Source organism: Trichosurus vulpecula, chromosome 1 (genome assembly GCF_011100635.1).
Source record: "Trichosurus vulpecula isolate mTriVul1 chromosome 1, mTriVul1.pri, whole genome shotgun sequence".
Classification (NCBI taxonomy): domain Eukaryota; kingdom Metazoa; phylum Chordata; class Mammalia; order Diprotodontia; family Phalangeridae; genus Trichosurus; species Trichosurus vulpecula.
In genome coordinates this window covers 550567685-550594718 of record NC_050573.1, presented here as the reverse complement: position 1 = coordinate 550594718, position 27034 = coordinate 550567685, and the positions used below count along the sequence as shown (strand labels likewise).

The 27034-nt window shown below is 39.8% G+C and overlaps 1 protein-coding gene across 1 annotated transcript in view; it reads right to left on the bottom strand.

Annotated features, from left to right (window-relative positions):
* DCUN1D3 (defective in cullin neddylation 1 domain containing 3) overlaps nucleotides 1-26867 on the bottom strand; it is a 33152-nt gene extending 6285 nt beyond the window's left edge. The window contains exons 1-3 of the mRNA XM_036741657.1: nucleotides 26720-26867; nucleotides 18953-19080; nucleotides 1349-1880 (exon numbers count right to left, since the gene is read on the bottom strand). Of these exons, the coding sequence (XP_036597552.1) occupies nucleotides 1349-1779 (431 nt within the window). The 5' untranslated portion in view covers nucleotides 1780-1880; nucleotides 18953-19080; nucleotides 26720-26867. The remainder of the gene's footprint in view (nucleotides 1-1348; nucleotides 1881-18952; nucleotides 19081-26719) is intronic.
* Between the last annotated feature and the right edge of the window lie 167 nt (nucleotides 26868-27034).

Sequence of the window (27034 nt, the reverse complement as noted above, 5' to 3'; positions counted from 1 at the left end):
GGGAAGTTAAAATACAGTGGAAATGTCTGGAGAGCAGAAGACAAAGGCTATCTATGCAGACTCAGGAGTCATCTAAATAGACATGCTAACTATCCGTGGGGACTGATGAGGTCAGAAAGAGAGAAAAGAGCAAAGGAGAGAGCTCTTGGATGATGTTCAGGCTGAAGAAACAGTCAGATAGGTAGTGGGTTTCCATCACAGAGATGGTCAGAAGAGCCACCATGGCCAAGATCTTGTTCGCTAGGTGTTTGCTCCCTGGCAACTGAAAGACCAATGAATTCAGAGCCTCTGATGTGAAAAGGAATGATTCTGCATTTTCACTTAGGTCCCCTGAAGGGTTAGGTGTGGAATTAGTATTGTGAGGAAGTCCTTCAGTACACTTTAGTACAGGGAACAGTCCCATATCCCAGAGGAATATCATGAACAGGAGAGCATGGCAAGAACCATTATGGATATCCTGGGGATAGAGGGTGTCCTTTTGTAGTTATCCCCACCCCTAAAGGGGCATGAAGTCAGTCTACCACGACCAGTGACAGCTCTCAGGAGAAATCATCTCCAGGAACCACAGAACAAAATGTGGCCATTCTCCCTTTCAGTAACTACAGATAAACTGCTCATTCTCGGATCAGAGATTTAAGAGTTGAAAGCGCCCTTAGTCTGGGGACCTTGGGAAGCAGGAAAGGACAGAAAGAAAGGGAGGGAGGGAGGGAGGTTTATCAAGAACCTATTATGTGCCAGGCCCCGTACCCAGCACTTTACGATGATTATCTCAACGACCCTGGGAGATGGGTGCTATCATTACTCCCATTCCACAGTTCAGAGAGTTGCCACGGGCCATGTGGCTAATGAGCATCGGAGGCCAGATTTGTCTCCAGGCCCAGCACTCTATCTAGCCACTGTACCACCTCTCGGCATAGCTGATAACGATCAGTGCTCGAAATTAGAGAACATTAAATAAAAAGTATGGCAGTTGGGAAAAAGACCAACACAGAACTGAGCACCATTTATTCCATCTTTGTAGACCTGTGACAAATTAGACTCTATTGACTTAATTTTTGAGAATTTCTCCTATCTGAGGAACTTTAAAGGGTAAGATGCATGTATTTGCATTGGAGAGAACAGCATGAGTTCATTAATCTTCACTCCTAAGTCTCTTACCAATTTGAGGAAATCACTGAGATAAAATGGTAAAATGACTTACCTATGACCCTAGGGCCAGGAGAAAAAGAACCAAACTTGAGTCTAGATCTCCCCCATCCGATTTCAGTTCTTCCTTCTGCCTTTCTACAGGAGCTCCCTTTAGTCCCTCCCCACCCTGTAACCCAAACAAAAAGTACTTCCAACTAACCTTGTGAACTTGCACATAGTAGCAGCCTGGAATTTCCAAGCCAAGACCAGTACTTTAAATTCTGTGGGATCAACACACAGATCATTACAGAACCGTTCCATGCCTTCCTCCAAAATCGCCTCTTCCCGCTCATCCTTATAACGTCTAAATAGTTCTTCCATCCTCTGTAGGGATGACTCCTCAGTGTTGGACTCAGGATCCCTCCTGGCATCTCCAGATGATGTTGGAAATTGACATGACTCTGAGGCTGCCTCTGCCTTCTTGGTCCCATTGACAAGGATGTCTCCACCAGGCTTCCCACAAGTTGGTGTGTGGTCATCTCGGTGGCTCCCACTGCGCTTACTGTGGGATTTGCCACTGGGATCCCGATCTCCGTTTTTGCTGCCTAGTGTAGATGACGGATTCTTGCATTTGGTGACACACTGGCCCATGGTGCAGGTGGCCCAGCCTTTACAGCGGCCCCCTTCTGAATGGACAGCCTCTCTGATGCTGGCCAGCGTGCCTCAACATTCCATCGATGAAAACAAACCACCTGGAAACAATTTGAAGAATCAGTTGTCTCTATGTATGCGAAAAACACAGCATGAAATCTGAAAGACAAGTAGTGTTCTAAGGACTCATGGAATCTTGATAGGTATACTGTTCTTCCTCAACAAGGTAACAAGCAAATCATGAGATACTGACTGTTTATACCAATTACCACATCTGTTTGCAGAACATCTCTGCTGCTTTACCTTGTAAATGCAGTTCTTCTCTCAGTGGCTACAGTACGCTACAAGAATTAATAAAGGAAATTTCTAAAATTCCTCCTGTAACATCATGTGTAGAATTCATCAAGGAAGTGTACTCCAACCTAGAAATATTCCAGAGGAAATAACTAATGTGCCAACTCTGCAGCATGTATGGATATCATCTGGGCTTTAGTCTGCAAAGCAACAAAAAGGCCAAAAGGTTTCAACTACAAGGATTATCTGATAGGCTCTCTTTAAATATTCTGTATTTCTTTCTTGTGGGAGGGGGTGGGGCACAGAGGAAGAAAAAGAACTGTCTACAGCCATACAGAATCTGGCTATTTATAAATTCAGACAGGTGAGATCATCATGTTCACTGGCATGAAGTCCCTGCCAGGGCACTGGGGAATATTCAAGTTACTGTTTGTCTTCCCCTTTCCACACAGTGCTCTCAACCACCCTATGGCTCAAAGCCCCCCATCATAGGATCCCACTCCAGTCCAAAAACCCCTAGGCTTTGTTCCTCCACCCCATCCCCCAATTCCCGGGTGGCTAATCTCTGGTAGGTGTTAAAAAGGCTTCTGATTAAAGTAATACATACTAAAGCAGGCAGGGTAAATAGGCACAGCAGGCATATCTACATGTATCTATAAGTAGTAAGATATGGGAGACAGGGGCAATTTCTCTACGCTCCTAGTCTACTCTGTCAAGATGGGTACCAGTAATCGATACACCCCAGTTCTGAAAAGGTCCCAACCTCTGTGCTAAATGCAGCCACTCAAAGCATCCCTTTCAGAATGCCATGTCTAGAACTTGCTCTTTTAACTGGATGGGGAACAAACAGGTACTTGATGAAAAAGGAGGAATCCCATTTAATTAGAGCTAAATTAGTGTCTAAATTAGCTCAATCCTCCTCAGGGGTCAAAATAACTGTACCACTCATAAGCAAAAGCTCAACTTTGACATGATTCAAAAAAGGAAAACCTACTTTCTGTACAAGATTGTAACTTCATTATTTCCTGGAAAGAGAGCCTCTTCAAGAAATGCCTGGATAAACACAGCTTTATTTGTATTTCTTATGGACAGCTTTCTTAAGTACAAAATAAGTTTAAAATAAAGACTAGAGTAACTCCTTTTCCAAGTTAATCACATCGCAGTGTCTTCCCTCATCCTCCTGCTATGAAATTATAAGACCAGAAACATGGGTATACATGTCTTCTACCAGATGATTGAAAAGGTTCTATCTTTCCCAGGTTTCTGAAGTCAGAATAAAAAACTAAATGGTTTTTTGGTGTAGAAAGCCTTGTTTCTGTGGGGTGGGGGCATGGGGAGAAGGTGGTTAAGTACACTGTACAAACACTATTAGATTGGAAACTTAGTAGTTTTGAAATCTGAGGTTATTTAGTGGGAGCATATATCACACATGGGAAGCAACTGGTAGATCTGCCTTGTCAACTCAAAACACAAGAGATTAGACCATGTGGAAGGTCTGGTTGCCAGATTTGTGTTTCCAAAGACTGGAGTATTGCTGAAAGAAACAAAAGGAGTAAACTTACACAAATCCCACATGCTCACAAACTGACAACTCTAATTTCCAAGCCCTCTGACTCACCAGCATACACTGCTCTCTTCCTGCTGCTGTAGCTAAGCTTGGAGCACCCAAAAAGGGGTTTCCTGCCTTTATCTGACACACCCCAGGTCCCAATTTTCTGATCTGGATACTGATATCTTATCTACTTCCTCAAAACCCTGCCACCTGACAAAGAGTATGGATTTCAGGTGGGGACTGAGCAAACTGGGCTCCAAAAATCCCCTAGTCTTACTACTGACCCAAAGGGCCTTGTATAACCACTTTAGCTATGCAGCCCACTGCAGTGGAACCACCAGAAACCTGGAGACCTTTTAGTTTGTCCAGAAAGATGGAGGGAGAAGAGGGGAGGGATCAATATAGTTATATGCTGATCAATTTGCTTATTTCAAAAAAGCATACCAATGAGCCAAATACTCCCATCACAGTGGACACTGTTTCCACAGGGGCAGACTCAGAAGGTCTCCCAGAGGCACTGTACCCAAAAACTCACCACCTTGGCAGCCAACCTGTGGATGAGCTTCTCCCATCTGGGTGGCTCTCAGATGTCAGTCAAGTCTTCATTTCTCACCTAGCTGTTCTACTTCGGGAGTTCTTTAACTCTCCCAGCATGCCCCAAGCTGCTCATTATTGGGGAAAACTCATTATCTTGCAATATCCCAACAACTCTGGCACTCCACCTCATCATTACCTTCAATCCCTAATGTTGGAGGAAAGAGCTCACTTGGAATGTCTCATTTCTCATGTGGCTGTATGATTCGGAACTTTTCCCCCCTTCCCCATCCCCTTTCAGCTTCCTCCAGTATGCTGTCTTCCCCAATTAGATCATAAGCTTGTTGTGGGAAGGCACTGGCTTTCTCTTTTTGTATTTGTACCCCCAGCTTAACACAGTACCTGAAAGATAGCAGACACTTACTAAATGTTTACTGATTGATCGACTGACTGACCAGGCCTGAATTGGAAGCGTTATCAAGTTCTGCCTTTTCTTTTAAATGAAAAGTAACACAGCCCAGAAAGATTCCACTAAACTGTATTAACATAAATAAAGATACCTGTATACTAGACCTGGTTCCATTCACTAGAAGCATGATATTGGGCAAGCCATTTTACCTTTATAAGTCTCAATTTCCTCATCTGTAAAATGGGAATAGTGTCTACTACACAGGGTTGCTGGCAAAAATCAAATGAGATGTGAAAATGCTTTGCATACCATAAAGTAATATAAAATTGTAACGTAAATTTGCACTATTTGTTCTTTAAATGTCCCCAGCTCATTACTTCTACAAGTACCATTTGTATGGTCTTAAATACAACACTACAATTATGAAGGCAGCTCAATCATTTTATTACATAAAAAGAGCCCATGGGGTTGGTTTGTTTTTTTTTGCACTTCTACCCTGTTGTCAGGTGATGGGGGTGGGGCACAGAAAAAAAAAACAGAGGAGGGAGGGAAGAGGAAAGAGGTAAGGTGAGAGAGGGAAAGAGCAATAGACACATGACCCTTGGTGCCAGCTAAGCAAGACTGCCTACGACTAAGTGAAGTGGTCTCCATTCTTATTTAATGTCCTCCAAGAAAATATCAAAAAATACATACCTATAAGAGTGCCAGCCTGGATTATCCAACCCAAATAAAGGAGAATGCACAGTCCAGTGAGAAGCAGGCCTATAGACCACAGGCATATTTGTAAAAAGGGATACAAAGGGTCACTTTGCTCAGCAAAGGGCAGCTAGGTGGCACAGTGAAGAGAGTGCCAGGCCTGCAGTCAGGAAGACATTTTCCTGAGTCCAAATCTGGCCTCAGACACTCACTAGCTGTGTGACCCTGAGAAAGTCACATCACCCTGTTTGCCTCAGTTTCCTCATCTGTAAAATGAGCTGGAGAAGGAAATGGCAAACCACTCTAGTTAGCATCTCTGCCAAGAAAACCCTAAATGGGGTCATGAAGAATCAGACACGACTGAAAATGACTCAACAAAAACAAAACTGCTCAGAGAGTGCCTAATAGAAGGATGAAACTATTATTACTTCTGATCTAGCACTCTATCCCACAAATAAGTTTAGGAGCTAGGAAACTTCTCCATACTTGCAAATCCAAGACCTCCAGATTTCTCTTCTTTGGTATTTCTCCACTCAATACCCTCTTGCTCGCTCCTCCCACAGTTATCTTCCTAAGACATACACCCTGAATAAGTACTAGGTGAGAAGGCCACTTTAATAAACACCACCTTCTAACCCCACAGTATATCTCTATATTCAAATCTACACATCTCTATAGCTATATCTACCACCTAGATATACCACTATAAGTATCTATTTCTATCTATAGCTATCTATAGGCCAATAGAGATAGATATAGGCATAGAGAAAGAGGCACAAAATCCTGTTACATAGCTAGGAGATAGTCCCCATTTTATAAATTAACTTAGACATAAAGAGATTACATAAATTCCCTGAGGTCACAGAGCTAAATTCTAGAAGCTAGGTCTTCTGACTTCTAATCCAGTGCCCTTTTCAGCAGCAGCAAACCCAAATTCCCCCAGCACTATGGAGAAAAAGGCCTGGCAATCCCTTCTCATTCTATTAAGCCTCTGCACCAAGCTCACATCCCTTTTCTCTTTAGCTTCTCAGCCCAAGCTGCACCAATCAGCTGGATCATTATGTAGCTTTCTAAACGGGAGGGGGGGGAAGGTATATTCAGCATACTTTGGAGCCAGTGGCATATTCTAACAAGAAAAGTGGAAGAGCAGTTGAAAGAACAAATTGATAAGTTGAATAAGGATAAGGTGAAAGAAAAAAAAAACTTGTAAACAGTTTCTATTATAGGTTATTGTTTAATTACCTATTTGAAAACATAGTCTAGTATAATAGAGCAAGCCTCAGAGCCAGAAAGTACATGTGCACAGTTGTTTTCAGTCATGTCTTCGTGACCCCATTGGGGGTTTTCTTGGCAAAAATAGTGGACTGGTTTGCCTGAGCTAACAGGTTAAAGTGACTTCCCCAGGGGTCACACAGCTAGTGTTTGAGGCCAGATTAGAACTCAGGAAGATGAGTCCAGGGACAATATTCTATGTGCTACACCACTTAACTATTCCAGAAGATCTGGGCTCAAGTTTCATCCCTGAGACATTCTGGCTATGAGAACGTGGGCAAGGCATTCAAATTTCTTAAATGTTCTAAGCAACTCTAAAACTACAAGGTTGCAGAGAAGGTGCTGACCTGCATTGGTGGAAGGAGTTGCCTCACTGAGGAACTCCCTATTCTAATGAATTCACAGGTCCAGTCTCCATCACCCTTACCTGAAAGACCAGAGACTCCTGGTGACATACAGGTGAAGTGGTCAACCTACATTCTCTCCCACAATTTCTACCTCAACTCCAACGCCTGTGTTCTTCCCTTAACCATTCTCTTTTCTTTAGTATCTTCTATGACTGCCCTACTGATAGTAGTGGCAGTTCCTAGGGAGATGACTGGCAAATTTTTTGAAGCTAAGGTAGAAAGGCAGCCTGGCTCTGTCACAGCACTCTAGTGTCCAAAGCTAACTGAAGGACCTCTCCCATGTCTTCAATCAGCATATGGCATTCGCTTTTCAATATCTGGGGTGGGGCTGAGGATGGCATCTGAAGTCACAGCCCTCTGGAGGTTCACACTTTATGTTCCTTAAAGAGCAGCTGGTATCCCATAAACCTCTCTTTTGACAGAACCTATCAGAGTGTAGTGAAAGTTTTTTTTTTTTAAAGGAGAGAAATATGCTTCCCCAATCAAATCTAAACTGTAGCTGATAGCACAGCAGCCTTACTTTCCCAAATATGTTTGATCTCTGCAGGGACAGCAGAAGAGCAGCATATGGGCTTGCCTCTGCAGTTAGACAGGTCAGGGCACCAGTCTTACGGAATGCTGTTCTGGCCGATGATTGGTAGTATGTCACCCAAGAAATAACTTTATAAGACAAGGAACTAAGAAACTAGAGAATCCAATATGCCATCAAGGCATATAAGAGCTATTTCCTATCTATTATCTTGTTAAAAAGAGGCAAAGATGTGAGTAGTTGTTTTACTTCACTATGCATGTTACAAGGGTTTCAGCTTTCATTTTTTCCAATGGGAGTGGGAGGGAGGTGGAAGGGAGGTGAGAAAAATAAAACAAATACTTGTTAATTGAAAAAAATTTAAAAGGCAACCATCAATCCAATCTCCTGAACCCCATAACTCTCTCTTACAGCTCTAGCTCCTATTTATAAAATGTACTCACCACTGATCAATTTCACATTAAGGAACAAGAAAGCCATTGAGAGATACACGTTGATGTCAGTATTCTTTTCACCCTCCATCTAAATAATCCACAGTGCTACTTAAACGCATGACCATCATTGCAGGGTATTGTGCACATATTTTTATAGAGATGCCAGACACCAAAAGGCCAAAGATCATTAATGCATGAATTCCTTAAACAGCTTTTCTCCAGCTGCCAGATAGGAACATTATATTGGCAGAGGCTGGCTTCCAAGGGGAGGGATTCTATTCCCTCCGGGAAAAATGATTAAGTCACAAGAACAGACATCTTCGGCTAAAGTCCCTATACCACCTATCATGCAACAGCCTCAAGTTGCTCCAATCACTCAGGATTCTGGAAATAGAGGCATCAATCTAAAACATTTCCTAGAAAGTAAGCTTTCATAAATAAGAAAGGGAACCGCTGTGAGAGCATCTTAGCATTGAGAGTGATTGTTGGTGTTTATGCAGAAAAATAACCTTAGGCAGCTTTGGGATAAGGTCCCACAGCAAGCAACTTGAGAGGGAAAACTTTTCCTTTTTCCAAAGCAAACTAAACACGTCTGTCTCTATTTTCATACTTTTCCAAGACTTTTTGTCCTAAAATGTACTGCAGCAGAAGGCTAAAGCATCTTTAGTTTGGGTGAGGCCTGATCCCATGACTCCTTCTCAGCCAATCATGAAAGCTCCCTTTAACTCCAAAAACCCAGAAAGATTCATCACCAAGTATGTTAAAGTAAAATAAATTCAGGACACATGAACAAACCCAGCCATCAGTACTGTGCCTGGCACAAAAATGATTCTGTGGGATTTTTTAAAAGTGTATTCTATTCATTTTTACTCCGTAACCCAATATACCAATACCTAAATTAGGGGCTGAAGACAGTGTTCTGTAGGCTGGCTCATATCACTCCTACTTGCCAAATTTAATTGAGCCAACAAACACACATTTTAAAATGTGTCCAAATACCAAAAGTTGAAGCATTTTTTTTTTCTGTCTCCAGGTCTAGTTTAATCCCCTGTGGCTCAAAATAACCAAAAAGGGCCACATATTTTATGTTGACTCACACTGGAAATTTTTTTTCCACGTCACTAGTGATCTGGACAATTTTGCTTGACACTTTCCTAAACTCAAATTTTGTGTGTAGTATACACACTTTAAGAAGCCTGGAAATTTTAGGCTGACCATTCATTTTTCTGTCTTTCTACTTTATTCTTTTGAGCTACAATAATAGTACATTTTTTTTTAGGTTTGCTAAAGCACTTTACAAATATTAATTCATTTGACCTTCACAATAAACCTAGGAAGTAACTGGTACCATCACCATCTCCATTTTTGCAGAGGAGGAAATTGAGGCAGATTGTGCCCACTTTCATACAGCTGGTGTCTCATGCTGGATATGAATTCAGATCTTCCTGACTCCAGGTCCAGTGTACCACCTGACTACATAGCTGACAGTAGATAGTTATTTCCACTATTTGCTTAAAATTAGAGAGCCATCTTGGATATGTAACATGGCCAAAAAAACAAGCTGCACTGAAATATACAGTGGTCGTTACACTTTTTCAACCTGTAGCTGTAGAGGAGCTTGCAGTTCCTTGATTCTCTACCCTGAGGTTCGGCAACTGAGATTATACTGTAGTGAGGGTAAATCACTAATTCCCAGGGCTTCTGATGCAGCATATAGATGCCAGTTACTCTAGAGATTCATCTAATTATAGCCGATTAATGCTCACTCAATTACCATGTAAATTATTCACTTTTCAATCACCTTTCAAAGGATATAGGATATTCAGCAGCTCATTGACTGAGCAACAGCTAACTGGAAATGAGGCTTTTGCTTCTAAGGAAAACCACAGAAGGAACTCAATATAAAGGTCACAAAGGGCTGACTTCAGTTGTATTACAGCACACAGAAGCCCCCAAATGTCTAATGTCTAATTCCTCTAAGTAGCTATCAGTTATGTTATTAAATATCCTTCTTTTATTTCTAAAACAAAGAAGAAGGCAAAATCCACTAACCCACACTTATCAATGTTTTTCAAGAGTCATCATGAATCCTAATTATTGAGAAAATAGGAAGGATGAAAGATGGGCCCTCACACACTCAAAATAAGATCTGTTCTTAACCAGCCTATTCTTTAAAACCCTCCACAAAGGTAGGCTCTCACCTACTTTTTCTTTCTTATTTCACTTTATTCCCTTTCACTCACTTTCCATTCCTGTCAAACTGATATTCTGGCTATTCCCTGTACAAGATTCCCTCATCTTTCTGTTTCCACAAGTGACCCATCCCCTATGGCTGGAATGCATACCTTCCTCACTTGTGCCTCAAAAGTCCTAACTTCCTTCAAAGAACATGAGGCTTTTAGATTGGCACTTTTTGATTCTCTTTGAAATTACTTTGCATTTACTTGTTGGTATAAATGGTGTATCTCCCTAGTGGAAAGTAAACTTCTTGAGGGGAAGGGCTATTTATTTTCATTTTTGTATAGTAGCAATTTAACAAATATTTGTTGAACTAAATTGATCTTTAACTATCTCTACCATGTGTTAAACATTTCAAACTGAAGCCTCTATCTCCTCCTGCCACTGACAAAAGACCTTAAAATAATTAGATATATAAGAACTCACACCTTTACAGACACATATGCCTCCCTCCGTACACAAACATCCACAGGAAAACTCTTTTGATCCTGTTTCATGAGCATATGTGTGACTATGCATACATACCCAAAAAAGGATTAAATATCCCTCCTGCCACAAGTTCAATGAACAACAGACCTACCTTGCGGCTTAATATCAGGGTGCAGCAAGCTCTGGTCCATGAGACAGACTTAGTCCAAATACCATTTCCAGAGGGCCTATGATTTGACCACAAAAGCCAAAGCCTGAGCCAGATCCAAGGCTAAAGTGAGGGGCATTTGAAAATATCCATTGGGCTAGTCAGTGAACTTGAACTTTAGCTAAAACTGCATGTGTAACTTCTTTTCTTTAAATGGGCTCAAAGTACCATACAGACATCCCACTTAAGACTCACAGATGTTTATTTTGAAAAGATCTTGTGGGGACAGTCATAAAGGCTCTCCTGAGAAAGGAAGACAGGTATCAAGGGGTTCATTTTGCACAGTGGGGAGGCCTCAAGCCCAAAAAAAAGAAATGCTTTGGAAAATCACCTAATCTCAGAATTTGAAGGGACCCCATGGGTCACCTAATTTCAGACATACCTAAATAAGTATACCCTCTACAACAAAATTGACAAGTAGTCATCTAGCACTTGGAAAGGATGGACTAGAGAAATGTTTAAGGCAGGAAACCAACTGGAAGGCTGTTGCAATCTTCTGGGACAAGGGAAATGAGGGCTTAATCTAAGGTGGTGGCTATATGAGTAGAAAGGAGTAGCCTGCTGTAAAAGATGCTGGGAAGGTAGAAAGGGCAAGCTTTGTCAACTAACTGGTTAAGATGAAGGAGAACGAAGAGTCAAGGATAACACCTAGAAAAATGTGTGGTGCCTTAGAAACAGAAGTTCAGAAGACGAGAGGATCTGGGTAGAGAGCTTGTGCGTGTGTGCTCACGCTCACGCACACACACACACCTCTACCGAGTGACTACAGCATACCTCTGCCCTCAGCTTGTGATCTCTTTCCAAAACTTTTCATCTATCTTCTTTCCGTCTAAGTAGTCTGTAATATATTCTAATGACAATATCACTTCTATTTCTGCTTTCATCTTCGCAAAAGTGCTCTCTACCATGCTTTCCACCTGATTCCTAAATTATTCCACATGAATATAGCTTCTTAAATATAATACTATATACAATATAGCTCCTTGCTCCCTCTCCCCTCCTTTTACCTTATTTGTTTCTGTTAACTAAGTTATGCCTTTCCAGAGCCATATTCTAGTCATGGGTATCATTCTAACAAGTACCAGTGACACAAAAAAGGGACAACTTTATACAGCAACTCAGTGTAGAATTAAAACTAACACCCAAGGTCTCTGGACTCACAACAGACTCAATCACAGATTTATACTAGCAAGCACAGAGCCAATTTAGCCAAAGAGAAGAAATATGATCCCTAAAGTATATCCTGGTGACTACTTAAGGGAACTGGTACCAGACCAGTATTTATCCATGGTAGAATTACTCTACACCACAAGAATGACAAAACTACTGAGTTAACAGCCCCTTTCCTGATTTCAATTTTTAAGAGGCTAGATCTCAATGAAATATATTGATAACATCATTTATTCTTACAGGCACCTACTTCACAACTCCCACCATCTTTACACTTCCAAGTTACAACTGTATCAACTTTTAGTTTTACTCAAGTCTTTAAAAATATGAAGCCTTAAAAGAATATTGCACCAACTGAAACATAGTCCTTTTATCTGAGGTGTGTCCTGTGAAACCGATCTATTTCTCATCTCATTTCCATTGTAGTCACTGAAAAAATTATTTAATTTTAAGTCCCATTCAAGGTTTTTGGATGTTGAAGATATTGGCATCAAACACATTTGATTATTCTAGCTTTAGTGGAAAACATTTTTATTAGTTTTCAATCTGAGGCCAAGAAGTTTGGATTCCGTTTTATGACATTTGTTCTTTTAAATTCTTCATTATGTCATTAGACCTTGGGGTAGAGTAACAGAATTTAAAAGATGCAGGTAATTATACTAGAACTGCCCCGCCTCCTCCTCAGCAAGAATGTCTTTTAATTGATTAAAGTCGTGGTAGTTAATAACAGTGTGTGTGTGTGTGAAACAAAATTTGAATGGACTGTGTTAACCCATTTCCATATTTATTTTCCCACTCTGACTTATTTTAACAGCCACTGATGGTCTGCCATCTAGTGGCCATTGCAATAATTGTTTCTTTAGAACTTTTCCCCAAACAGGTAAGTCTTATTTTAAGAAAAACCAATATTAAAAGCCCAACTTACATATATTCATAATATGATTGAGTACTCACCAAATATCACTCTTATCATTTAAGTGGTTTTTAAAAATTATTAATCTGAAAAATTTTAAGAGGAATAAATGGTATAAAGGAGACAGAAAAATTCAAAACTAAAATGTTGTAACGATAATGAATCAGAAATGAAGATAAGGCATTAGTCAAGCTTAGACCAAATAAAGAGATACTAGAAGCCATCTCCCTCAAATTCTTTGCAGAGCTAGAAGTTAATGGATAGAGAACAATGATTAGTTTCACTGAACTTTTTTCTTCCTTATTTTTATTCTTTATTAAGTGGGATGGCTCCCTGGGAGAGGGTGAGGAGACAGTGGGAAATGTAGGTGATGTAAAAACAAAAGACAGCAATAAAAACATTCTTAAAAGCATTACTGAAATTTTCTAATTCAAGGGGATGAAGAATTTCATTTATAAAAATGTATATGTAACTTTCTTGGAAAGTTTCTTGCTTAAAGCAAGGTACTATCCTCAGTACTGCATTAGCCACACCTACTCTTTTCATCCAAGAATGAGCAGCAGAGACTCAGCTCATACATAAGTAGTATAGTAGTCATGCCAGCGTTACTGCATATGCTCAGAAAACCAAGGGGAGAGATTCCCCCAGGACAGGCTATCCAAATTTACTTCTTAAACTGATTCCAAAAGACTAATTTATGTAGAAACTCTCTTCACACTACTTTTAGAGGACAAAGAAAAGCTAAAGAAATCTCTTCTCAGTCTGTTATCCTGGAATCTACCCTGAAGTACTAACGATTATTTAGAGTTCAGATTATTCTTTAACTTATCAGCTCCTAAGGTAATAGGAAAAGAACACTGCATTTATAAATTCTCTCTCCCCTAGAATCTTTAGTCCAAACTAGGAAAATATCCATTCTCTCTTCTCTACGGGAGCTACACATTCTTCTTGTAATTCAATGTTCCTGCCCTTTAAAGGCCTAACGGCTTTACCTCCTCACCCCCTTTTAGTGCTAAGCAAAATCCCCAAATGTTCATTTGAGCGGAGATTATATTAACCAACAGAGGTTTGGGCAGGAGTGGGGATGGGGAGCCAGAGAGAACAAAAGGGGAAGAGTTCAAAGAAAATTTGAATGGCCCTCTGGTACTGAACAGCATCCTCTTTGCCCCTATAAATGAGCCACATGTTTAATGCATCTGAAGATGAAGCACAAGAACAGTTAGAGTATTAAGAGTACTGCTTTGTTTTAAAAAAGATTTGAAGTGTTAAGAGATGACTGATGAAGGCAAAGTTAATGATAAGCACAGCATGAATTATTCTTCTAACATTCAATCTTCTGCTTGTATGCTATTTTATAAAACTCATTTGATGACAAAGTGGCTATTAACTTGGACTGAAACATGTATCTTGTCAAGAAGGATAAAATGAGCTGGCTGCCATACCTCTAGCTCTTCTAAGCAAGACCAAGAAGTGAAGACAAATGACCCGAAATGATGGCTTCGGGAAATCTGGAAGTAAAGTTGTGATTCAGGGCCTACGTATCCAGGTAGACCTAAACACTTGCCATGAAAATACAAAGAAACTTTCACTTTGGAGGATCTACAGGATGATATTTTCTGCCTGTGCTTTGAGCATCTCAAAAAGCCAGCTATTGTTCCCCAGCCCTAACCCTAGTTAAGGATTCAGAGTGGAGAACAACATGTGCACCTTTTCTACTCATGTAGGACATTTTATAAATATCACTTCCAGTTTTAGGCTTAAAGTGAAAAGAAGAAAACAGACAAAATTAGAAACTTACTTTAACACAATACATTGAAAATTACAAGTTGAGATGCTTGGGAAAACTAGGAGGTAGGGGAAATGTATAGATTACATGACTTCTCCATGAACCACAAAACAGTGAAAGATTATTTAAACATGAACACCTTCTACTGATTTAAAAAGAAGTCTCCTTATTCGATGCTAAATGAAATCAAACTGACCTCTCTCATACATATATTTGAACTGTGAGCAGAGTCAATAATCCTAGACAAGTGAAATTGCAGTAGTACTTTACAAAGTGCAAGAAGTAATAAACCTATTTTTAAGGCTACTCAAAGAAGCAACTTTGAAACTATGATTCAGTTTTAGGAGTTTAATTAGTTTTAAAACCAAAACTATTAACAAATTTTTAACTGAAGTATCTCTGGATTTCAAACAGTAATTTCTGATTAACAAACCTTCCTATCAAAGCAAGAACCAAAGAGATACTGAGAAGCAGGCAACTACTCTTTCTAGGATGTTAAACACCGTGAAGAAGACAAGAAGGTTCAACACAGATCAGTTATCAGGCTGAAGTGAATGATGATGATAATCAGGTTGAGAGACCACTCTAAACCTTAAGTTCTATGGCATACACTACTAGATGACAGGAATTAATTCTCTATTTCCGGTGAGCTGTTCAATGCAACAGGGCTTATCTAAAGGAAATATAATTATCAAGTAGGAGCAGAAAGGTAAAATGTTATCATTGTAACATCTCACTTTTTTTAAACCAGACTAAGTATTGAAGGCAGAGGAAAAAAAAATATTTAGAATGATTCAGTGGAAAGAATGCTGATTTGGAACCTGGGTGACCCATAGCCAAGTCACTTCGATTCTCTAGGGTTCAGTTTCCTTATCTGTGAAATGAAGGGGTTGGGCTAATGTATCTTTAAGTTCCCTTTGAGCTCTAAATCTTATTCCCCTTTTAAAAAACAAAACAGAAAACCACCACCAAACTAAAACTTTAAAAACAAAAACCTAGAAATGAAAATTCTATCAATTTTTCCCCATAAAATTCTGACTTGGTTTTTAAAATGAATGGTATCTATGATTCCATTATAAAGTAGAAACAAAGCACGTGGCACATTAACTCCCTAGGCACATAAATATTTGTTTGACATGCAAAAAGACAATCATGACAGCTATATAATAAATGCCGTTTTTAAAAATAAATTTTAATGAACATAGTTGAGAAGGAAAACATGATATCCTTTGACTTAATGCCTATAGAAAGCTTCCTAGCTGTCCAGACCACAGGGTCATAACCAAGGCATCATTGTTTATACCTGATGGCAGCTTATCCTAACTGCAGGCCAACTCTCTAGAAGCTAAACAAACATCCTCATGGGTTTTGCAAAACCAAACTTATAAAATGACAACTGTCACACTCCCCACATTGGATAATTTATCCATTCTTGACAGTATTGACCTCACTCACATATGAACTAGAAAAGAACAATTTAATCAGCAAGTGCCACACTGAAGTGATCCAGCAATTCCAGTCTTCCCTGACATTTCCAGCCAAATAAAAGTAGTAAAATTTGTTTGTTTCAACTGAAGAAACAAACTAGTATCTTCAGAGTTCGCTAGAGCTCATGAAGTGCACAATTCAAATAGAAATGTAAACAAAATTAGAAGTGCAAAGTAGATCTTTAATTTTGGACAACAGGGCTTTGATCAAGAGAGCCCTATCTACCAATCCCCAACATTTCAGGAAACTTTTCTTAGCAAAATAGTTGATCTAAATGTCAGATGACACTTATGTGAGATGACAAATCATTAATTTTCAAACTTTAACGCACAAGGTATAGATCACAATCTGGAAATGTATGACAGTTTCTCTTTAAAAGATCACATCTAGACATGACATTAAACAAAATGGAAAGGAAAAATTTTGGATTGTATTACTGGTAAGATGTAACAGAGGCTAAAAAGAAAAGGCACTATTTTGTTCTTTTTAAACTAGTCTAAGGAAAGACAACCACCACAATAAACGAGACCTAAAGCTACATTTTAGTAAACTACACTTTTATTACAAGGAAATGATTAGCCCTACAGCCTTTCATGCTGAGTTAATTACAGAACAAGATTAGCTGAAAAAAGATCAATAAACAAATACACATAGTGAAATACAATAGTATAAAATCTGCAAAAAAAAATGTTGATGGAGTAACAGTAATTAACGCTTTAATTAGAAAATATATTTTCCATCTGGAAGCAGTTTTCTTGACTACTGTAATTCAGCCTGAGATTCTCATTTTTAATCTCAGGGTTAACCAAAAAAGGAAATCCTTTCCCACAACAATCTTGTATCAGTTCAACTACTATTCATGTTTGCATTTACTCCAAAGTTTTGGGCTATAAGAAGTATAATAAGAAATAAAAAGTAATATTAAATAGAATGAGCATCAGTGTCCTTGGGAGTGGCATGGTGAGGGGCAACATGTCAGCTTGTACTGATCCTTGACTCTTTTAGGATCCTCAGAAACTCTGGATTAGGCTCATGATTGCTAGCTGCATGTTCCCTTCTCAGCATGAGCATTTTTTGGGCGATCTATACTTGTGATTACACTGGTGTAATGAATGAGAAAACCACTTGTACTAAGGCAGATTGATACCTGCTCTGCAAGTGGAATTCTTAGAGAGTTGCCTGGGGCACTGAGAGGTTAAGGACCTTGCCCAGGATCGTTACAGCCAGTAGGGAGCAGGGGCTGGACTTGAACTCAAGTCCTCTTGACTCTGAAGATGTCTCTCTATGCATGACGACACAGCACCTCTCTGAGAGGTAGGCGCTACGCTAAAGGGTGAAGGACGATAGTGACAGAAAGTTCTGTTGCAATGAAAAAGTTGCAAAAACAGCCTGGAACAGTATAAATTTTAATGGATATCTCCCAAAATCATAAGACCTAGTGTTGGTTATTCACTTTAATAACATATTTACTGACATTTCCTCCAAGAATGCAAAGAAAAGCATAAAGCTTGGGTCAATTTGGGTTGGCTTCGGTAACAATATTCCATACATCCTGGAACTTTCCTTCTATCAGTCATCATGAAAAAGACTTAAGTGTTTACTTGGATGTGTCTATATGTTATGTGTTTTGCTAAGCATTAAACTAATGACATAGCTCTCTCTCACTTTACAATATAAAGAGTACTCACAATAATCATGAATTATTAACTATTCACATTTATATAGTGTATTAAAGTTTACAAGACATTTTCTTCACAAAAAAATTATGAGAGAGGTAGTCATCACCCACACTTTACAGAAGAGAGGCTCAGAGAGGTTAAATGGGGCTCAGAGAGGTTAAATGACTTGCCGATGGTCACTCAGTAAGCAGAAGAAACAGAATTCATACCTGAGTCTTTTGATTCTAAGGCCAGGGCTCCTTCTACTACACCAGGCCACTTGTCAAAAACCTCTCTGTCCTCTGGGAGTATATATTAATGAGCTAACTTCATATGGAAGTAAATTTGTCCCTTTCAACTTACTTGGAGCCAGGCTCTTAATTTCCTCTGAGGGGAGTAACAACAATCTGGAGCTTGCCAACTGACTCCTTATGAGACTGTCTGAGCAGGTAAGACTGATGTTATGGAATCTATCCAGTCATTTACTCCCCAAAACATCACATGGTTGTGTCCAACTAAGTCCCCTAGATCAGTTTTCCATGTCCAGCAACCTATCTCCCAACATCCTTGTCCAAATTCTTTAAGGCCTTAAAATATAGGTTGTGTATGAATTTTCCATCTCCACAAAAAACTGGAAATGCACAATAAGTTTCAATTAGTCACTTACATACATTTAAGATACGTAGGGGGCAGGGTTTTACCTTCGAACCATTAATAACCTGAGCCCACTGGGTACGTATTATATAACTGTAAGAAATGATAAAATACAAAGCCAGTAGAGTACCTTATAAAAACTGGCAACTTATGATGTGTCACTGGGAACACCTCACCAAATTACTATTCAACCAAGACCCTTTCAGAGTTATTTAGAAGCAAAAGTATGTCTCTGATGCCTGTCTAAATATGTTTAGCTCCTGGGGCAGCAAAACAGCTAGCACCTCCTGAAGTTCCCCCAGGAGGTGAAGGAACAATCACATTTTGGGATGCCTTCCTAACACTGATTTCAAGTTTGGGAGTTTGCTCTTTGGAATCTGAAGCATCTGGGTGCTGAGTAGATGCCCATCATCCAAATCAAATTTGAAGAGTAGTAAGAATATTAAAAGAACAGCTTCCTCCTGCCCCTGCTCCCCATCCTACCCTCTTAGAACCTACTTACTTCACTCTTAGAAGTCACTTTCTTGAGTGATATCTAATCACTAAGTATGGTGACTATGGCCATCACCAGGTCAGCACATGCTGGGGGTCTGCGGCATTAGCAGGAACTCTGACCCTAACCAAGGGCACCTGTGAAAACAAAAAGAAAGAGAGAAAGGGAAGTCACGACTGAGGAGTTAAAATGCCCATGAGCAAGCCAAGCAGTTTCTGATTTTGAAGAAATAAAAACTTCATTGTCTTAAATGTACCTCATATTTACAATAAAGCTACAAAGATATGGGAAATATTTAGTTCTCATATTCCAACAGAATATAAGAATAGATCTATTTGTATACATATATGAACATATACATATTTCTAACAAGAAATAACATCTTTCAAAAAGAAAGAGGCCAATAGCATTTTTTCACTGTTTCAAAAGCTTTGGCAATCACAGATGACCTCAATTTTTAAAATATACTTTTCGATTAGGAACCAACAACAGTCATACCTAGTGTTAGCAGCACAATGTGCTCTAACCTAAGTTACAATTTAGATTCATTCACTAGTATTTACTGACTATTGCTTCAGACTAAGTAAGAGATCCAAGAAATAAAGATCTCAGAAAAATGAGATGACCTCTCTTAACGATTAAGTCCTGATTAACCAGTCAATCTTGAAGATCAACCTAGTCAGCCACAAGACTAGAAGTTGCCTTTTCTCCCCATGGCTCAAAGGCATTTCAAATTGTGAAAGGGGACACAGTTTGTGTTCACTTATAAGTCCTACCCTTTATATTCAGTTAAAAAACATCCACCAACAACCTCCTAACCCTACCCCGTATCGACCATCACATCCCTCTTCCACACCCCTACCTCTCAGTAACATATTTTCAGCATTCTCCCTTTTACTATTTACTGCTGACCTTAAGACTTGAGAGAAATAACAACAGGTTCTGCAAGAAGAGAATCTACTAACAAAAATCTGCTAGATTGTAAACTCTACATGAATAAGGATAATACTAACACAGACTTTATTCACTTTTACAGTCCTTTCCCAGCTCCCATCAACCAGCATTGTGTAATAGATGCCTAACAAATATTTGTTGAATTACAAAGACTGGCAACCCCTAAGTTAGGCTCTCTCCTACTGTGGGTAAATCATGCTGACTTCATCTTTTCAAAATGACAGTACATATCTGATCAGACAATTAACTACTTGCTTCAAAGGAAAACCACTTTATGGGAAAGATAGCCCTAGAAATCACTTAAAGATTCAGTCTGTTTCATCCAAGGAATATCATCCAGTGTCATTCCTTATTATCAAATTGTTCCTCTGCTTTAAAGGAGCAAAATATTACCACAGCTGAGAAAATGATTACATCAAAGGCCTAGGTGAGGGTGGGGAACCTGCAGCCTTGAGGACACAGGCCTAGGCTGTTCTTCACATCAGAGTGCATAGAGAAGCTAAGTAAAATAGAGCTCTGAACAATATCCCCTGCTTTAAAGCTACTCTGCTAACTCTACAATGTCATATGTCTCTCCATTTAGACCATATTCATATAGCAACAGATATAATTCAGATATAAGGGAGAGTCACTGAGACAAGATGAGTCCGAGCATTTTAAAATAAGATTCTTTATAGCTTTCAGATTAACATCACTTAAAAACCTGTAATAATGGCTTAATTCCTAATCATTGTAATCTAGTTTGAAACATTTCTCTCCTCATTTACCACCTAAATATTTGTTTCATTGTTAAAAAAGGTAACTGTCTCACCGAGTGAAATAATAAAAAATGTCTCTCTTTCGTCACACTTTTTTACATATTACATGAGACGTTTACCCCCAAAACATTTATGGGAACTGATAAACTCCAAAATAAAGAATCAAAATTTGGCAAGGTAGTTTATGGGCAAACTTTAAGTATCTCTTTTTCCTTCTTCCTAAACTGTATATATAGGAACTGCAATCAACACTGTAAATGCTGTGACTCAAGGCCTGCACAGACTCAAAATGATAGGTCACATACCACTTTAGGCAAACAATGCACACCCAGCCAAAAACATTCATTAATGGCACAGAGTTGAGAGCTAAGACAACTCTGCTATCTTGGCACAAAAATGATGTACTACTAGATGAGGAGGTAAAGCATACTGACACCCAGGTGGCTAACTAGCAGAACACAGTAGCAATAAAGTATTAAACACTAGTGAAAAAAGCACAAGCACTAGCTAAATACTGACTACATTAAAATGTTGTCTAGTCTCACTCATGTCTGGTACCAAGCTTGGAATGGACCCACAACACAGCGGTGCTAGAGTTGAAACCTTGAAAAGACTGATGGATGGATGAAATAGATGGATAGCGTTCACAGGGCTGTAAGATCAAGGTCCCTTAGGCGATGCTGCAATTCAATCTGAAATAACACAATATGGCAAGGCTAAAACACCGGACACTGCAGCCGAATAAGCCTTTACAAGGAGAGATGGGTCATTAACACAAGCAATCAGAGTGGCATCAGGGTGCTGGTAGATGACGGTTGCAAGTACTTAACTCAGTAACACCAAAAGAGTAGCTACATGCTTCATCTCTGCAGAATAACAACACTTGATGTGTTTCCTTTCAGCTAAACTCACATTTATGCACAACCCTAAAGAGGTTCTTCTTTATATGACTCTAGGCAACTCAGATTTGGGGAATTTTCAAACTACCACTTCACCACTGAAATAAATTTGGGTGTAAGTCTTGTTTTGTAATTAATGCCTAATTGGACCCAACTTCCGATTTCACTGGTATAGGAATTCCCAAGAGTAAACTCCCTCCATATCAATGTCTATATAAGCCCTGCAAGTTATGTAGCTTAGGGCATGAAGAGACTGCAATTTGCTCAAATCACAGAGCCAATATGTGCCAGAGGCTGGCCTCCTCCATGTTCAAAGGCAAGCTCTACCCACTCTGCAACACTACCTCAAAAATACTAATTAGGACATTAAATAATCTAAGACAACCTACTTCCCTGCCCATCACTGCCCCCTACCATTTGGGAAGAACAACATGAGAACTGATTGGTTGAAGCTTTGCACTGAAGAGACAGCTGCTCACATAAACATTCTGTTATGTTGTACAAAAGGCTGCCGAACATTTTCCCAAATTTTATGGAGTGCTGGTACGCAACTAGTCAGCTCAACATCAGTAACCAAACACATAGAGGTAATTGTGAGTTATCAAGAGACAGGGTGACAGGAGTTACCATGTAGTTACCATTGTTTCATCTGAGTTACCACGTCCTCACCTCAAAACAACCAGCCGTCAGTAAGCAATTCGCTCTCCTTGCCACAGCACGTAAATCAAAAACAACGTCAAAATCACATGAAATTTGAAGTCATCTGATGAAATTTAAAACCACTTAATCACAACTCCAATAGTCCAGTGGCCTCAACTGCCCTATGGGGTCTCCCATTACTCCAAGAGTTTGTTTTTTTTCCCCCAGAAGGCCCCCAGAGTTTAAGAAACAAATCCATTGGCAACTGGGACAGAAAATCAAAACTTGGAATTACAGTTCACACAGATAGGTGCAAGGTTCATTTCTAAAATACAACTAACCAATTTAGATACCACGCTTCAGCACCTAATACTTTTCTCCATTTTTTTTTTTACCGTGAAAGAAAAAAAGCCACCAGTCTCTAAACTGGCTGATGAAATTTCAACCCACAGGATATTTTCATACTTGAGTTATAATAAACCATTGAAATAAGGATGAATAGTGGAAAGCCTGACAGCCCACTGGAAAGAGCATTTTAAGTGCATCATTAGCATATAGAGTAAGTAAAAATTCTTTAACCTGGGCCAAAGCCAAAAAAGCCATATCAATATAAATCCTCCATTTCTCTGAATGGCCTACTCTATGGAACAAGGGGGGAAAAACTGAATTGTTTGCATAGTATTAATTGTTCACTTTTGTAATTTGCAATGTAGTATGTATTCATGAGATTCAGCAACGACTCATACTCCTGTCAGCCAAAGGGTTTTCATACTTGGGACAACTGGGAGTTTCTGGAATATCATCAGTAAAACCTACCAAAATAATAACACTTGAAAATGGTAAACAATTTCTTAATGCATGATTCCATTTCCTGAAACACTAAAAGGTTTATATTAACATTTGTGAAATTGTATGTCATGGTACAAGTACTTAAGAAACATTTATATTTTACAGCATTTTATAGGGCAAGAGGCCATTTTACCTCAGAATACTATTCACCATTTTTTTCAATATTTGGACCTTATGAGTGACTTACTCCTGCTACAGAAGCATCAAAATCTCTCAATTCAGACATCTTTACAACTGAGAGAAAAGTTCATCATGCAACAGCCAAGCTGGTAAGGAGTCTCTCTGAACCCAGCTACATTGTTATTCTCAGGACAGACATTTAGTGGTGGGAGTCTCTACTTGAAGCCTTTTAGTTTTGTAGGAAATGACATAGTTCATGCTCCTATGGCATAGCCTTGAGAAAGCAGAAGCACCTCCTCTGCATAAGGTGTCAAAAGAAGGCCTCCAGTGAAGGCATGTTTCAAAGATAAGAGATACGTAATTTCAATTGCATCCCACTGTACTTTAGCTCAATAAGAAGTATCACAGAAGCCTCTTTTTAATGGAGTGTTATGTTGAGCCCAAAACATGAAGCTATTAGAAATTAGTGATCTCAAAAGGAAAAGGTAGATGGCTAATAGGTTAATATGGCTGAGAGAATGGTTTTCAAGAGGTAAGAGTCATGGGTTCAATGATAACTAGTAATAATAGCTGGCTTTTATATAATGCTTCAAGGCCTACAAAGTTCTTTATGATCTCATTTGTTCCCACAGCAAGTACGGTAGCTATCACAGGCATTATTAACCCCATTTTACAGATGGGCTCAAAGGAGTTAAATAACTTGTCCACCATGACAAAGGCAGGATTCAAACCTAGGTGTTCTTGACTCCAAATGCCACACACCATACCGTGTTGCCTTTCTAGCTCAAGCCCCAAACTAGGTGATTAACTTTTCTCTTCCAATGACTCAGTCTGGACCCCAGTACAGGTGATTCATCTCCTAAAAGATCTCCTTTAGTCAGTGGTATGCTGATAAATGTTTAACAACCAATGGGGGTTGGGGGGGTGGGGGATATGTATTCACAACATACTTTTAAATTTAATCTGCATTACTAACATTTTCTCCAGCACAGTTCTTAAGTCTAGACAATCCACAAAACAATAAATCAAGACTTGATCTGTAACATTCGCCAATTTCTGAGGTGTAAAATGTTATTACATTGAGTCCAAGCTTGCTCCAGCACACCCCTGCCTTTAATCCAGCAGAATACTGAAAGATATGTGTTGCCTAAGTATTATGTCCCTCAGTCACAAAAGGGACCAGTCAAGAATATGAGACTGTGTCAACATTGAACCATTCTCACTACAAAAAAAAAAAAAAAGCCAATTCTTGGAGCACTAATCCTCTTGATGATAAGTCAGTAGTGTTCTATACCTTGTAAGTATAAAACAGCATGTATTACTTGGTGAAATACAATTACAGAATTATACAGCAGCTGTCAACAATGATTCCTATACTAGGAAGCATATAGGTTTTTCATAATTTAAAACAGCAAATATTATATAAACACTTGACTTAAGAATAGACTATATTAACATCCTACTGAATTTTAATTATGAAGTATGTTAGACTCATCAGCTACAGAAAACCAAGGTGACTCCTACCTCTAACTTAGCCCTCATCACAAGATTAATTTCTGATAAGTCCAACAGTACAAAAGAAAAATGTAATTAAAATTTTAAAAGCCTGTTTGAGTAATGATGGAGCATAATGGAAATATAAAAGAGAACCTGTCACAGTTCACTATCTTGACTGTTTATTTTATCCAGACTGTTAAACAAAACACTCTATATTCATGTAAATTATAGCTACAAAAAAACTTTGTGACTTGATTTGGGGGTAGGATCCAGCAAGTATCTGGGTGACTATCATTATTATTTTATAAAATGACACTGTTAGGCTGGTGCCAGTGGTCAACCTCTTTCAAATTTGATGTTTAGCCTTTGATTTTAATCATTCGGAGCTGCAAGTTTTGTACCAGCGGTCATAGGCTCTGTCACACTGGGAGCATCAAACAGTGTCTAATTGCTTCATCAAGAAGACATATATATACATGGAGATTTAAAAATATATATGGTGTCCAAGACGTATAACAGAAGTATTAAGTTAACGGATAAATGTTTCAATCAAAAAATAGCAAAGAAGTTTGGACACAGATTCTTAAAGTCTTCCAAAAACGCAGTTCATATTTCCAGATGAATAAAATGTTAGTGTCAAAACAGGAATTTTTTACATAGTTGATGCTAGCACCTCGCTCCAAAATCCAAATGATGGTCTGTGAAGGCACTACATCCTCTTTTATTTTCTCTTTAATACAGTAATATACTAACAGAGAAGCCTTCTTTACAACTATTTTTTATTTTCATATTAGTTATTGCTTTCCTTCTCCAAAACAAAATCAGACATCTAAATAAATACAATGAAAAAAAAATCAGCATATGCTCTATGTGCCCTTAAAAGTCTTTGTGTGCCAAACACATAAAAAGAAAATAATAAAGAGCTCTTGTCCAATGGTGAAAACAAAAAAGTAATATGGTGTTTTCTGCTCTCCGAAGTGCATCATCGAGTGTGGGTGGAGAAAGCGAATCTAGAATTAGAAGAACACCAAATCATTCTAGAAATAATTGACAAGGTGTAAATTCCTCATACACGAAGTATTTAGAGCAGACCTTGATTACTAGGCTAGGATGCCATTTAAATCCTGGGAAGGGAGTAGGGATCGCCCTAACTCTGAAACCTTGAGGTCAGATTTTTTTCAAATGAGTAAGTATTCATTATAATCTGAAGCAATTAAGACACTGAGTGATGCTCCCAGTGTGACAGAGCCTATGACCGCTGGTACAAAGCTTGCAGCTCTGAGAGATTAAGATCAAAGGCCAAGCATCAAGTTTGGAAGAGGGTGACCACTGGCACGGGGCTAACAGTGCCATTTTATACAATAATAATGATGGTCACCCAGACACATTAGCTAGGATCATGGGATCATAGTGGAAAAGAATGGGAATGGAAAAAAAAGCCAACCTAATATTTGTCACCACATCTCATTTCCTACCCAGGATATAGGCACAGGCTCCAGCCCCATCACCCTGGGCACAGATGTTTATCATTTACTGCAAAGGTGCTGAGAGGCCTCAACACTACCACAATTCATGAATAGAGTTGGGAGATGGGGAGGAGGTCGAGACTGGAGAATTCATCCACCCCCACCCCGACTGAGGCACAGACCCCAAGGCTCTTACCTGGGGCACATTATCCCAGTAGCTCCAGTTCCCTGACACACACCCAACCCCAAATGGTCCCGTCCCCCTTTCCCCATCCCCCCATCCCCGCCCAAAGCCTTAGGGTGGGGGCTGGTGGGGGTGGTCAGGGGAAGGGGGATGAGTCAAAGGTAAGTTTCCCGAGCACCGGATGACTAGGCACAAGGCTCTCCTCACAGCCACCTTCAGGGTGAACAGTTCGGACCAGCAGTCGACCCATTTCCCCCCACCCTCCCCCCGTGCCCTCCCCCCCTCAGCTTTACCTCACTACTCCCCCTTCTCACTCCACCCAACTCACAGCTGCTCCTGAGGATCCTCCAGCCCAGCCAGCCAAACCCTTTCTGGAAACGACGGCGGCCCGGAGGGTCCAAACCACCTACCATCTCCGCTCGCGTTCCAGTTCCCTACACCACCACCGCCGCCGCCTCCTCCTCTTCCAACACCGCAGCCGCCTCCTCCTCATCTGCAACACCACCAGCGGCGGTCGCCCGGAGGCCCCGCCTCCTCCATCTCCTCCTGCATCATCACTTCCGGTAACCCCGCAGCTCTGGGAGGGAGGGCCGAGGGAGCGGGAGGGCGGACTGCGGCGTGACGCACACAGAAACGTGCGAAGCCGTCGCCAAGTAAGGGCAACGACTCGACCTTCTCACCTCCCCCCGCTGGGGGGGGGAGGAGGAGGAAATAGCCTGGGCGGA